This window comes from Etheostoma cragini, chromosome 8, assembly GCF_013103735.1.
Source record: "Etheostoma cragini isolate CJK2018 chromosome 8, CSU_Ecrag_1.0, whole genome shotgun sequence".
Classification (NCBI taxonomy): domain Eukaryota; kingdom Metazoa; phylum Chordata; class Actinopteri; order Perciformes; family Percidae; genus Etheostoma; species Etheostoma cragini.
The window spans coordinates 11,402,248-11,415,751 of NC_048414.1; the positions used below are offsets into that span (position 1 = coordinate 11,402,248).

A 13,504-nucleotide genomic window follows, 5' to 3' on the forward strand; every position below is an offset into this window, starting at 1 on the left:
ACAATTGACACAAATATTGTCTGTAAACATTGTCTTTTCCGATACAGAACTGTGCTTAGTAATGAACCACTCAGAGGTATCCCCATATCCTTCATGCAAATACTGACAATTGCATAACTACATGTAGTTAGGTACAGCTCCCAAGAAACAAAAAAACCCTTTTACTGTTTCACTTTGTCACAGAAACCTGTATAAATTAAGGTTTCTTAAAAAGACAGTAGGTTATGTTTGTACATGTATTTTTCTTGGTAAGTGTAATTTTGACTTTTTTTTTTGTTGTATTTTTCTCAATAATAGCACAATACTGTGACTCCTTCGAGGCACACGTGAACAAATAGAGATGCTGCCAGTGCAACAGGAGATTATAGGCATGTTAGTATACATGAATTTACACAGACAAATACAATCAATGCTGAGACTTAATATTTGTAACAGCATCATCATAGTAAATATGACAATATGTAGTATGAATAAAACAATGCTAAAATTTATGAAAGAATCTGAGAATCACCTCCCCCCCCCCTCCCATTCATAAGACAACTATCTTGAACTTTATTATATTTAATAAAGTCTGTTTTCATAAGATCCAACAAAGGTATTATAAATGCCAACAGAATGGCCTGTGGGCAGACCAGGGCAGGGCCACCTACAAACCAACGTTGACGATCACGCACAAGTCTTTTGCATGAGCGGATATTCAGTATCAGGCCTCATTCCGTATTGATCCCCATCTGGTCAGCAGATCAGGATGACATCTCAACCACTTGTGAACCTGTGATCTTCAGATAACATTGAGGCCCTCTAAATATTACCACTGCTGCCACTGTTGCGAGGATGGCCGGGAGGTAGAAGCCCGCCGAAACAGCAAAGTCATGCCAGAGTCATGAACGCTAGAGCTGAGCAGCCTAGAGGAGCGAACACTTGAACAATTTTATCCTCTTTGACTTTTTCTCAGTGATCTTGACTGGTTTTCCTGATCCTCCAGCATTGTTGTCAGTCTAGCAAGGAAAGATATGATAGTGGAGAAATGTTATAAACCAAGTAGGGCTTAGGTTTAGTTTCTGAATTTTTATTCATATCAATGTAGCAAATATACATGATTTTGAAACATGTTTTCAGGCTGTCCAAAGTATAGAAATACTACTGTATGTTCATTGCAGTACTATTGATAAACTAATGTCAATTAAAACATTTGGGAAACAAAAAGCACTGCCCAGGTACAAACATCCACCTCTCAAAGGAGAAGGCAGTGTCCTCTTTGTAGCCTGATGGGCCAAATACAAGCACTCGCTACTGCTTGCAGAGCTTAATTGCAGCGAGTGAAAAAATAATTGAAAATAACCTTGATCAGCATTTCAACATTTGTATATCCTCTTGTGTAAAATAAAATAAAAGTGACTGGACAGTAAGAAGACTTTTTGTAGTAAATAAATTTGAAACTGAAGAAGTGAGTGTGGCATCCATTAGAATAATCTGTTAATCACTTACTGTCTTTGAGCTCAGATTGTGTAATATGTCCCTTCCCATGTTATAAAAAGCCTAGAATGACAAAACAAACAAAACATGTTACATGTACCTATTTATTGGCAATGTTACATCATACTTTTAGGGTTTAAAAAAATCTTACCTCTTCTACATTTAGACTAGACTTTGCACTGGTTTCCAAGAACTTAACTCCATAATCAATAGCCAGCTACAGTAAGTACGATAACAAAAATAAAAAAATACAATCTTAGAGTCAGTCAAAAGTGCACAGCATTTCAACTTGTTTGAGACTGTTTGTTAGTAATGACTTGAAGCAGAGACTCACTTTTTCACCTCTGTCTTTGGACACTTGTCTTCTTTCAGCCATGTCACATTTGTTACCCAGAATCATCTTCTCTACATCAGACGAGGCATGCTGGGAGAAGTTAAAACACTTCTTATGCAAAGTTGTGTGTAAGTCACTCTCAATACAAAGTATCAGACAGATATTTCTACCAAATATACAATAAATTATGCATTCAAATATTAGTTAAACTACTAATTGATTCATAGCTTACCTCTTCTATGTTTCTAATCCAGTTTTTTATGTTTTCAAAGGACTTCTCATTGCAGATGTCATAGACCAACATAATGCCCTGTAAAGAAAAACAATATCTCAGATCCAGTAGGAGTAGGAATCACCAGAGGCCTCATGAAGTGCAGACATACCATTGCTCCTCTATAGTAAGCTGTAGTGATGGTGCGAAACCTCTCCTGCCCTGCAGTATCCCTAAAAACATCAAATCAATCCACAGATTTGTGTCACAGTCATATATATTTTTAAATTAAAAAAAAAAGTCAAATTACACTTACCAAATTTGAAGTTTGACTCTCTTTCCATCAAGCTCGATTGTTCTGATTTTGAAGTCTATTCCTGTATTTGAATAAACAAACACAGGCAGAGAGGTACAGGCTGATACTTACTGCATTGACTAGTTATAAACATTTTGCACATGTCTAATATGCACTATTGCAATAAGCCCTTTGTGAAGGAAAGTCACTTTTTCATGGACAACTATGTCAAGTTGTAGGATGATTTAATTCAATGTCACAGCACAATAGCTGCTGCAGACTATTGTAAAGCGTTATGGTGGATCAGAGAACATTATAGAAACTGGAATTGAATGGAACAAAATAGGCTTCACATATCTATAAGGTTTCCAAAGGTAAAACATCTTTACTATAGTTTGTATCTCATGAGTTAACCTCACTGGCACCTCAGCGCCATCAAGGACAGGAGATAATTATAATGTGTCACAGTCCATTGTCTTGCTCCTATGTAGCTCCTGTCCCTTTAAACAATGTGAGTCCGTAAACATATTAGAAATTATATATTATTCCGACTATATTGATCACCTAGAGTTCAATGCAGTAAAACAGAGTATTATGTTTTGACATGGGTATGCATTATGTCAGATTTATCTTGAGGGGCGGCTGCAGGGTAACTCACCTATTGTAGATATGAAGGTTGTATTGAAGGAGTCCTCGCTGAATCTAAACAGCAGACATGTCTTGCCGACTCCGCTGTCTCCAATGAGCAACAGTTTAAATAGATAATCGTACGTTTTCGCCATTTAAACACACTGTAGACTCCAACGTTTCGATAATAGAAGGCCGTACTGAGCCGGTATTCCCCGTCTGGAAATCCTCAGCTGTCAGACCGGCAGCAGACCGATGTCGATATGAGTGATGTCACTTTCAACGTTGCATTATGGTCTACGTAGTTTAACTATCGTATCCCTTTAACTTGAGCAAAAGACTATGGTTTCTTAGGATGGCGCATTGGCCAAGCGTAGCCAGCTCCTACGGAGCCATTTTAATGCTACAAAGCCATCACCCGCAGTTAGCAACCTATTCACTGCCATTTATTTTGACGTCACTTTGACAGCAAATAACATTACATCTGAAGCGTTTGAAGACTCTATTTGTCCGTTGTTTATCTCTCTAAGAAACACGACAATGTATAAAAGGCTCCATTACCTTATTCCTCACGTTATGGCTCCGTAGCAGACGTTTTTGTAAATATAGGCTAACGATTGTGTCATAACCAAGCAACTTGCTGTCGCATTGTCAACAAATCACCGTAATGTCAGGAAAAGCTCGCAGTCAGTTTCGATTTACATTAGTTGTTTAGGTTTGATTGCTAACGTTAACTAGCATGTTAGTCAGCAGTAATTCGCTCGTGTCTATGTAATCTCCTAACATATACCTACGCTCCCCGTGTCTGGCGATTGGGAATGATTGAGATTTCTCTTGGCACAGCTATCAGAAGACTTACAACTTTGAGAAGGGTTGCTCACGTCACATCCACGTCGTCAAGCTCAGTTGGAGGCTGCGAAGTAACGCTCAGCCATCACCGGAAAAGTGCTTCTGATTTTCTTCTCTGGTCTCCTACCCTACACTTACCAACCTCACTTATCGTGCCAAAGCGAGAGAAACGAGAAACGAGAGAAACGAGTGGATAGATAGATAGATAGATAGATAGATAGATAGATAGATAGATAGATAGATAGATAGATAGATAGATAGATAGATAGATAGATAGATAGATAGATAGATAGATAGAGATGGATGGATGGATGGATGGATGGATATTTATTGATCCCAAAAAATGGGAAATTACAGTGTTACAGCAGCACATAGGAAAAAATATACATACATACAAACATGAAATAATAATGTACCAGCCAATCAGAGATAGAGTAGGGCAGGTCAGGCCTTTGCCACTATAATACAACCATGTAGGGAACTTGATTGTATGGGCTATATATTGATTCATTAAATTAATTAATTAACATTAATTAAATTAATATGAATTGTCTAGGGTAGGGAACGAAAATGTGTAGCTACTGATGTAGTCTTCTTTCATTCTTTTTTTTAAACAATCACTGGCTCTTATAAAACAACGAAATACAAATATAGTAGCTGGTCGTATTATGCATATAGCATAAGTCAACATTATCTATTATATGATCATTTAAGAAAAAAAAATCATACATAAACACAAGTCAGATGTTTTATAAACTGCAACAAACACAGCTATTATTATGGGATTCAGCTACCAGAAATATATATATATATATCATTTATAATTAATGTTGCTATGGGTGCTCACCAAGACTAACTTATTTTTTATTATTATTATTCACCATATTCACAATATTCAGTTATGGCATGTCACTTCTTGGAACTGCAGTACTGCCCAGCTCCTGTTTCTGTCCTGTCCAACCAGTCCCACGTGAAGGAAAGCCAGCATAGCACGTTGAAAATGCCTGTAAGTAATAGTGTTTCTTTGGGTAATTTCTTTTGTTTGAGTTAATACACAGTGTTGTCAACTGTCAGTGCTTTTTGTCGAGTTACTACATATTGTGTTTGCGGTCCGAAACCTCGAAGTTGTGTTGTCGATATGCAGGCTAACGATAGCAGCATCAGCACATGTCGTGAAAGTTAGCTTACATTGCGTTAGCTGTCTGACACGGGCGGCGACTACTTGCTGAAACGCAACTGTGTCATGGTAATAAATGTGTGTGCGAAATATTCTGTTGCGGAGTAATTTCGGGCCGAGAATAACAGTTTGAACATTTTAACGAAACTTTCTTTTAAACAAGGCCTGTCTCAGCTAAATGAAGACTACTAACACACTTTAAGTAGCATTGAGGTTACTTTTATAGCGTAAATAAACTACAGCGTAACTTTACCTATGTTCAGTGTTTTTCCAACGTCCATGGTATTGCTAAAATGTTAGCATGCGAACTTAACATCTGGACTAATTAGCCGTGTTGTTCGTAGATTTAAAATCAAAGCAAGACTTACCTTGTTTATCTTGAGTAGTGTTGTAACGTTAGTTATACACATTAATAAGTAATGGTAAGGTACTTTACCGCATGCTTTATCGTTGTTGCACTAACGTAAATGTAAACTGTGTTTTGTATTTTTCACTTTAGCTGGCCAGAGACCTCCTCCACCCTACTATTGAACATGAGAGAAGACAACATAAAAAGAAAAGACTTGTTCAGAGTCCTAACTCTTACTTTATGGACGTAAAGTGCCCAGGTAACGTTATAGCTAACATTACACAGTAGTTGAGCAGATGCAGTGTTTTTAGGCTATGTGGTTGTTGGTCATACATTGACTAAGTACTCCTGTCCTGTTTGTTCTTTTTTGCAGTGGTTTAGCCATATTTTGCATCACATTAAATATGACAGTGCATTTATGAAAACTTCAGATTGGATTTATAACAATTGGAACTACTATTTGTTTAAATCTGTTTCTTTGCAGGCTGCTACAAGATCACCACAGTGTTCAGCCATGCCCAGACGGTGGTACTTTGTGTGGGATGCTCAACTGTGTTGTGTCAGTCAAAAGGGGGAAAGGCCAGACTGACAGAGGGTAAAACATCCACAAACTTAAACTACCTTTTAGCTGTACATAGAATGCCAAACTTACACCAAAAGACTTTTTAACTGTCGTAGCTAAATTCCCATTATCGGAATGAAATCATGAGTCTTGCTGGGCTTGGGGTGCAAGGTGGACATAAAAGTCAATCAATTTTTTTCCCCCCCCTCAACAAAATCAAATGTGTTTGATATGATCTAAGTTTAAGTCTTGGTAGTGAAGTTAAAACCAAAAAAGGCACCAAAACAGGTGTGTGTTTTGTTTAGTTTTGTTGCCGTCACTCCCCAATGTAAGTCAAGAGCAGATTTGAGTTGCGCATGCTCAGATTTAAACGCGTTACGGCATAACATGTCATACCCGATGAGTCGAGTCCGACCGTCTCAGGTCGAGTGAAGATGTGAGTTGTGCATGCTCCAATTTGAACGGTTTACAGCATAACATGTCATACTGGAAATGGTTAAATCCATAAAATAAACTTTTCTATTTACAAACAATAACAGAAGATTAGAATCCTTTTAAAAACGTTTTAGCTTTCTACAGTGGGGAGAACAAGTATTTGACACGCTGCTGAGTTTGTAGGTTTTCCTACTTACAAAGCACGTAGAGGTCTGTAATTTGTATCATAGGTACACTAAAACTGTAAGAGACATAGTCTGAAATACAAATCACTGTATGATTTTTGAAACGACTAATTTGCATTTTATTTTATGACATAAGTATTTGATCACCTTCAACCTACCTGTTTGAACTCGTTACCTGTATAAAAGACACCTGTCCACACACTCACTTAAACAGACTCCAGCGTCTCCACATGGCCAAGACCAGAGAGCTGTGTAAGGACATCAGGATAAAAGAAAAGCAGGATTTAATATTTGGTACAGAAACCTTTGTTTACAATTACAGTGATAATGTTTCCTGTAGTTCTTGACCAGGTTTTCACACAATGCAGCAGGGATTTTGGCCCACTCCTCCATACAGTCCTTCAGGTTTTGGGGCTGTCACTGCGGACTTTCAGCTCCCTGCAAAGATTTTCTATTGGGATCAGGTCTGGAGACTGGCTAGGCCACTCTCGGACCTTGAGATGCTTCTAACGGAGCCACTCCTTAGATGCCCTGGCTGTGTGTTTTGGCTCGTTGTCATGCTGGAAGACCCAGCCACGACCCATCTTCAATGCTCTTACTGAGGGAAGGTTGTTGTTGGTCAAGATCTCGCAATACACGGTCCCATCCATCCTCCCCTCAATACGGTGCAGTTATCCTGTCCCCTTTGCAGAAAAGCATCCCCAAAGAAGGTTTCCACCTCCATGCTTCACGGTTGGGGTGGTGTTCTTAGGGTTTTGCTCATCCTTCTTCCTTCAAACATGGCGAGTGGAGTTTAGACCAAAAAGCTCTATTTTTATCTCACCAGACCATATGACCTTCTCCCATTCCTCTGGATCATTCAGATGGTCATTGGGCCTGGACCTGCCCTGGCTTGAGCAGGGGGACCTTGCGTGCGCTGCAGGATTTTAATCCATGACGCCATGGTGTTACTAATGGCTTTCCTTCTTGCATCTGCATGTCCAGCAGAACATGGTAACCCATAAGTTACCAGCTAATGCTAGCTTAGTTAACGTTTTTAAAACAAATCTAATTGCAGTCTTGCAAGATCCCGTCTTCACATAAATGTTAGATGGTGTTAGACTAGTCTTTTCAAAGTCTTCTAGTGTATGCTAGGCGTAGGTTTTAGTAAAAGACCGTCTAACCTATTTTTTTTCTTACAGGTTGCTCTTTCCGGAGGAAGCAGCACTAAAAAGGGACTGCACATTCGTAATCATGTCTGTAATTAAGCCACGCCGTTTCAAAAGCCCTTATTTTTTCCATTGAAATATAGCTGTGGATTCACTAATGGTTCTGTCACTGTACAGATGTCCAACTTTTATGATAAATTTTAAAATGCAAGATAAAACAAAGTCAATAAAGAAACTGTTATAAAAGTTAATGTGTGCTGGGACTTTTATTGAGAAATAACAAAGTCTGTAATGACTGGAATTACCTTCACAGAAAGCATACAAGGTGTCCTTTCAGCTTTTGAAAAGAAAACCATAATACATGGATATAAAAGGCATGGATCTTAAATAGAGCATACAGTGAAACCAAAATACAGTTTTGATAACTTAGCAAATAAATGCTCCGCTGGCATTTGTGTCACAAGAGTCGCAAAAGAATTGCATCAGCAACTGTTTTAAAACGTAACTTATTGGTACAACATGAACAGTTAAAAGGCATCATCACACAACTTTTTAAACGACAAAAACCACATGCTCTCTAATTTCTTTTTTTAATCATACACTAAGATCACTGCGTCTGACATTGCACTCCGCTTCTGGGACCTTCCTCATCTTCCTCATAAGCTTCCCTGCTGGAGCTTCTCTGTGTCTGCACATCCACCTCACAGAGCTGCACCTCCTCCATGTCATCTGTAATCATCACATCCTCCCTAGGAGGAAGCAGTCTTTCCAGCTGGAACATGAGATGCTCTGGAAGCCAGTGTTTCTCTGGAAATTCCACCTGTGGGATGAATTACAATTACCTTAAATCCTTTTTATTCCTCTACAAAGCAAGCATCTAATTCCCAGTTCTGTCTCACTAATGGAATGGCTTATGTTCGGAGAAACTTACCTGGAAACTAATGATAAGCTGTCCTCTGTCATAAGGATCCCTGTAAATTGGCATGCCCTCGTTTTGAACACATTTGATGTCATTGTGCTTGATTACTTCACCTGATCAAGGGAAGAAAAGAAAAAAAATGTCCATAACATCTGAATTACAAATACAGTCTACCATGCAACACTAGGGACCAGCTGATCTCAAGTTAATTACCTGGCTGTGAGCTGATAATGAGCATTCTGTCATCTAGTGTTTGAATGGTCTTCTTAAAACCACACAGAGCCTCAGCAAGTTTGATGTTCATCTTCATTATCAAATCATCGTCTTTTCTTTGGAACACCGGGTGCTCCTTCTGATCCAGAACAATGATTACATCTCCAGGCTCTAGTCCAGGTTCTTGGTCACCTTCTCCATTGAATGTAATTTTCTGACCATCTCTCATACCTACAAAAACACAATTATATTCAGTTTAGTTTGCAAAAACAAATTTATACTATTAACTATAATTTCTTTTAAATGGAGTATCTCAGATGGTGAAATAACATACCTTTGTCAATGTGAACTTCAAGAACTTTCTTCTTGCGTTCTACTTTGCGTCCATTGCAGTTCTTGCAGCGGTCTTTAGCGTTAAATTTCTCGCCCTGTCCCTGGCAGTCAGCACACATGCTTTGGATCTGCTGAATCATGCCTGGTCCAATCTGTTGCACCTTGACTTGTACGCCTCTTCCTTTGCAAGTTGAGCACTTCTCCAAGGCACCTTTCTTACCACCATAGCCTGTATCAAAAACAGGATAATGTAATTTACTGAACTTTGATACAATTTTAATCAAAAATGGCATAAAAAAAATAAAAGATACGACACTACATACCTTCACATTTTTCACAAATTACACTCTTTTGAAGTCCAAGCTTCCTGGTGCTGCCTTTGTACATCTCCTCCAGTGTAACACTAAGCTGGTGGACAACATTCTTCCCTACAGGAATAACACATGTATGCTAAGTTGTGGGTATTTGAATTTAGAAACAGCCTTCAGCTACATTACTTGTAAAAAATCTTACCTCTTCTCTCCCTCTGCATCCTTCCTCCACCTCCAAAGAACATGTTGAACATGTCCATTGGGGAAGTTCCTCCACTCATGCCTCCCTCTTTAATCGCTTGTTCTCCTCCTTGGTCATACAACTCTCTCTTCTCTGGGTTTGACAGCACTTCATATGCTTGAGATATAAGCTTGAACTGTAACAATAAAACCATTACATTTTTGAAAACATTACATTTAAAGCTTTCACAAAAAATGAGTCACCCCATTGTTCATTTAAGTAAGTGGCAATGGCAGATTTTAATTGCACTCTCCTGAACTAAAGATTTTATAAGGAATACTTTGTGTACATGTTCAGCATATTCTATGATAATGACACGGAATTTGCAGATGGCTAGCCTTTGTAATGCATCAAACCAAGTTCTTCCCAAACTCATCAGCCTATTGAGCGCTACACACACACACACACACACACACACACACACACACACACCTTCCTTAATTAATTATGTTTTAAACATTAATTTCACAACATATGGCATTATAACATGAGAAATTCAACTCCGTGTCAATACCTTTTAAATTAAGCTTTATCTTGTATGATCTGCCTATGTATTTTAGCCTGTTTTACTTACTTGGTGTATGTATACCAAATTGGAGTTTTTAATCTCTTTCTAATCCTGCCTTTGGTGTTTCCTCATTGTTTAAATTTATTTGAAAAAAAATGCCTTTGTTATCGGGTGTTTTTTTAATTACAAAGCTGTTTATCACTTTGGGTGTATTCTGTGAAGCACTTTGTGTTATATTTTAAATGAATGAAAAGCTTTCTACAAATAAAGTCTGATTGATTGAGGGCTGATGTTACTGTATTACTACCCTAAACCTAAACAGAGGAGCTGCGAGATCATTCCAGAAAGTTCCGGGGGGGTCAATCCAACAATGCGTTCAGTTTATAATTAGAAAGAGCGTAACAGTCCATTTACGGCTGCAGGGACACCCTAAAGGTCTCTAGCTATAACGTTAGGTAACCAACGCTAACTTACCTTCTCGCCTTCATTCGGGTTCTTGTCGGGATGATATTTCAATGCGAGTTTTCTGTAGGCTTTTTTAAGTTCCTCCTGTGAGGCTCTGGGGCTGACACCCAACAGATCGTAGAAGCCGGTTTCGTGAACCATGGTGACAAAACCTAAAACAAAGTAAAAAGAAACGCATTAGCATGGATCCAATGCAATCGTCAGCGTAGTAACAGTAACGTTAGCTAAGCCACATGTCAACGAATTAACATTCGCTAACAACGGTATTACCCAATAACAAAGTTCAGCCAGAGCGCAAGCCTTTGCAAAAACGTTAAAGAATAGCTAAAGGTGGCTAGAATACATTGTAAATGAATAACGCGAGGAAACGTTATGGGCAGCACGTTACGTTAAATGTCAATTCCTTGCAACGATATTGCTAGCTAACGTTAGTAGCTTATCTTACGTTAAGATTGAATAAAACAGTTAGCATTAATAAATTACGTTAGTATTTCAAAATACAGTGTAACGTAGCAACCTACTTACTTGTCAAGTGATATTACTATACTAGCTTTCACTCGAATCACTCTGAGGCTGGTGAAGGAAGATGGCTGGTTCTTATAGCCGCACGGCTCTACAGTGTAGAACTTTCTGGAGAGGTTTGAGAAGAGTGGCCGGATGTGTCGTTAGACTGAAGAGTCTAGAAAAGACCTGCAAGAGGGAGGGGGAGATAAAGGGGGAGGGGGAGAGAGGGAGGGAAAGGGATACAGTCATGGTTAGGATCTTGATCTTGAAAGTCTACATTATCTTGGTTTGTTGTAACATTAGTGTTGATAAAAGTACAGTGGGCCAAGCTATGGCGTAGTAAGTGACGTTAGGCTACTCAGATATGTTACTTAACAGTGCAGAAGTACTCTGTTACAGGTAAAAGTGCTTCATTCAACATTTAACTCAACAAGGATCATACAAAAGTAGACATACTAGTAGCAAACTGATGCAACTCAACAAGATTGTCCCAAATTAAAAATACGAGAAATTGTAGTTTTGTGCTCACCCTACTCTAATGCATACAATATAACCTTGAATTGGAAAGCAAATAAGTTGTTTTTTGTCTAGACTGTGTGTCTAGGGTACCCTGGAAATCCAGAGTTCTTGCAAGAGCATAATTTGAATTTGTTCAGCCTATTTGGGTCTGGATTTCCAGGCTTTGCCTAGGGTATTCAAGTGTAAAAAGTAGCCTAAAAAAACAACTTACTATGCAGAAATTTATGGGGTTCCATTTGTGCCAAAATTATGTCACATGCACATTTAGGAAATCTAAAACTGATTTTAACAAAGATAAACTTACTTGCTATTGAATTGCATGAAAAGTGCATTGATATTGGTTTAGAAGTAAGCTGGACTAATGACAAGGAGATCACATCGACATTCATAAGAGTGACAGGCACAAGGACACAAAATTTTGGTCATGTTTACATACGGTGTCCCAGTGGAATGCTTCTGCTGACTTGCTGACAAGTGGTCCCTTACTTCAAGATTGAATCTTGATAAAGGCTAAAAGTTCTTTGTTTTAGGCTATTGATTGATTGATTGTTGATTATAAAGGTTTGTGTTTAGCTTAATTTAGCAAACATTAGTCCTAGGCTAGCGAAGGTTAAGCTGACAAGTTACTCTTTTAGAGATAAACAAACAGTGTTTAGACAATATTTTTATAGTAGTACAGACCGTAAACTCCTGTTGCAGCTTCTTTTTAATATTACTGCTGTTTGCTAGAGTCTCAGCTGTAAGATCAGTCAGTAATGTATTCATGGCTAGTGCTGCGACCTTATAATACGTATCCGTACAGTGGCCGAGGTGTATCTTTTCGCAGGACGAAATTGTTGACTGCACACAAGGTTGCTCCCACAAAGAATCCTAAAACTTGGTCCCTCATCTCTCAAAATTGCCCTCACCCAACGGGCACGCTTTCTCTATCAACAGGGAAATCGTGAAAACTCAGATACAAGAATTTCTGTTTGTTGTTTGAACAATATGGTACACTGCAATAGCATCTTCTCTAAGATTGTGCCATGCTTTGTTGTTGGATGGGATACCGTTTTGAAACAGACACCGGGAGAAAAAAAAGATCTAAATTAGCATTCAGCTTTGACTGGGAATCAGTTTTTATCTAGCTAACCTGCACAACAATATTGAAATAGGTGAGTTACTATACATTCATGGATAAGGTAACTGCCTGAAAAAGCATTAAGTAAACTTGTTCATTTTAACATTTTAAAGTAAACGGTACTTGGTGCTAAAGTTTCTGCTAGTTAACGTTAGCTTTCTTTCCTAAGCCAGTTTACAGTTGTGATTTAACAAGAACATTAGCAAGCTACAAACCATTTATACGTAAACATTATCACTCTTAACTTTACTAATTTAACTTAAATGCACCTTTTGGAATTTCTTCCAAAAAAGTAGCTAGCTAGTTAGTGGTCAACAGTTGTATTTTGGTGAGAGGCCTCAGGTTACGTGGGTAAAACAGAAGAGGACGTTAGATGATCTTGCCATGAAAAGGGTCTAATTGGGAGAACAACACATCAGAACGACATGCAAATCAAACCAGTCAAGTGACAGGAAGTACAAGACGACAGAAGTACAGTTTAAAGTTGAAATGACCCAGACACATTTTTGTCAAGTGAGCAATCCACCTAAACAATCAGATTGTCAAAATAGTTTTGTTACAACTGAAGTACAGTTCAACATTGAATAGACAAGTTTTTGTCACATTTTCAGTTGAAAATAGATGGTGCATATGTCACATAATTTTATGGCATAAATTGTAAGTACCCTAACTATAAACTAAAGCAATTGAATAAGAAAAATAAGAGTTAAAAAGTACAATATT

General features: G+C 38.3%; 3 protein-coding genes across 4 annotated transcripts; 1 reads left to right on the top strand and 2 right to left on the bottom strand.

Annotated features, from left to right (window-relative positions):
* Window positions 1-285: 285 nt before the first annotated feature.
* LOC117949691 (ras-related protein Rab-8B) lies at window positions 286-3,268 on the bottom strand. The gene is made up of 8 exons (XM_034880192.1): window positions 2,975-3,268; window positions 2,338-2,398; window positions 2,194-2,254; window positions 2,043-2,120; window positions 1,811-1,900; window positions 1,628-1,693; window positions 1,489-1,539; window positions 286-998 (listed from the first exon to the last, which is right to left on the bottom strand). The coding sequence occupies exons 1-8, from the start codon at window positions 3,096-3,098 to the stop codon at window positions 906-908; spliced, it is 624 nt and encodes a 207-aa protein (XP_034736083.1). The 5' UTR covers window positions 3,099-3,268; the 3' UTR covers window positions 286-905.
* Window positions 3,269-4,648: 1,380 nt separating this feature from the next.
* rps27l (ribosomal protein S27 like) lies at window positions 4,649-7,866 on the top strand. 2 transcript variants are annotated; one of them, XM_034880196.1, is made up of 4 exons: window positions 4,649-4,798; window positions 5,469-5,577; window positions 5,803-5,913; window positions 7,682-7,866. In XM_034880196.1, exons 1-4 carry the CDS (start codon window positions 4,694-4,696, stop codon window positions 7,708-7,710), a joined length of 354 nt encoding a protein of 117 aa, XP_034736087.1. In that variant the 5' UTR covers window positions 4,649-4,693; the 3' UTR covers window positions 7,711-7,866. The 2 variants fall into 2 exon arrangements, with proteins under 2 accessions (XP_034736087.1, XP_034736088.1); XM_034880197.1 differs by lacking the exon at window positions 4,649-4,798 and adding an exon at window positions 5,031-5,096.
* Window positions 7,867-7,889: 23 nt separating this feature from the next.
* Window positions 7,890-11,328, bottom strand: dnaja (DnaJ heat shock protein family (Hsp40) member A). Its single transcript, XM_034880185.1, has 8 exons — window positions 11,164-11,328; window positions 10,648-10,790; window positions 9,627-9,801; window positions 9,437-9,541; window positions 9,115-9,342; window positions 8,781-9,011; window positions 8,580-8,680; window positions 7,890-8,468 (listed from the first exon to the last, which is right to left on the bottom strand). Exons 2-8 carry the CDS (start codon window positions 10,777-10,779, stop codon window positions 8,256-8,258), a joined length of 1,185 nt encoding a protein of 394 aa, XP_034736076.1. The 5' UTR covers window positions 10,780-10,790; window positions 11,164-11,328; the 3' UTR covers window positions 7,890-8,255.
* Window positions 11,329-13,504: the final 2,176 nt, after the last annotated feature.

Bases quoted from the DNA above. Each gene is read 5' to 3' on its own strand.
- LOC117949691 (XM_034880192.1), bottom strand. From the start codon at position 3,098: ATGGCGAAAACGTACGATTATCTATTTAAACTGTTGCTCATTGGAGAC. The intron at 2,121-2,193 runs GTATGTCTGCAC...TTTTCTTTACAG, and splicing joins CTTACTATAGAGGAGCAATG to GGCATTATGTTGGTCTATGA. The intron at 1,694-1,810 runs GTGAGTCTCTGC...TACTTACTGTAG, and splicing joins CCAAAGACAGAGGTGAAAAA to CTGGCTATTGATTATGGAGT.
- rps27l (XM_034880196.1), top strand. From the start codon at position 4,694: ATGGCATGTCACTTCTTGGAACTGCAGTACTGCCCAGCTCCTGTTTCT. The intron at 5,578-5,802 runs GTAACGTTATAG...GTTTCTTTGCAG, and splicing joins TATGGACGTAAAGTGCCCAG to GCTGCTACAAGATCACCACA. The intron at 5,914-7,681 runs GTAAAACATCCA...TTTTTCTTACAG, and splicing joins AAAGGCCAGACTGACAGAGG to GTTGCTCTTTCCGGAGGAAG.
- dnaja (XM_034880185.1), bottom strand. From the start codon at position 10,779: ATGGTTCACGAAACCGGCTTCTACGATCTGTTGGGTGTCAGCCCCAGA. The intron at 9,802-10,647 runs GTAAGTTAGCGT...TTATTGTTACAG, and splicing joins ACCCGAATGAAGGCGAGAAG to TTCAAGCTTATATCTCAAGC. The intron at 9,012-9,114 runs GTATGTTATTTC...GTGTTTTTGTAG, and splicing joins TGAAGTTCACATTGACAAAG to GTATGAGAGATGGTCAGAAA.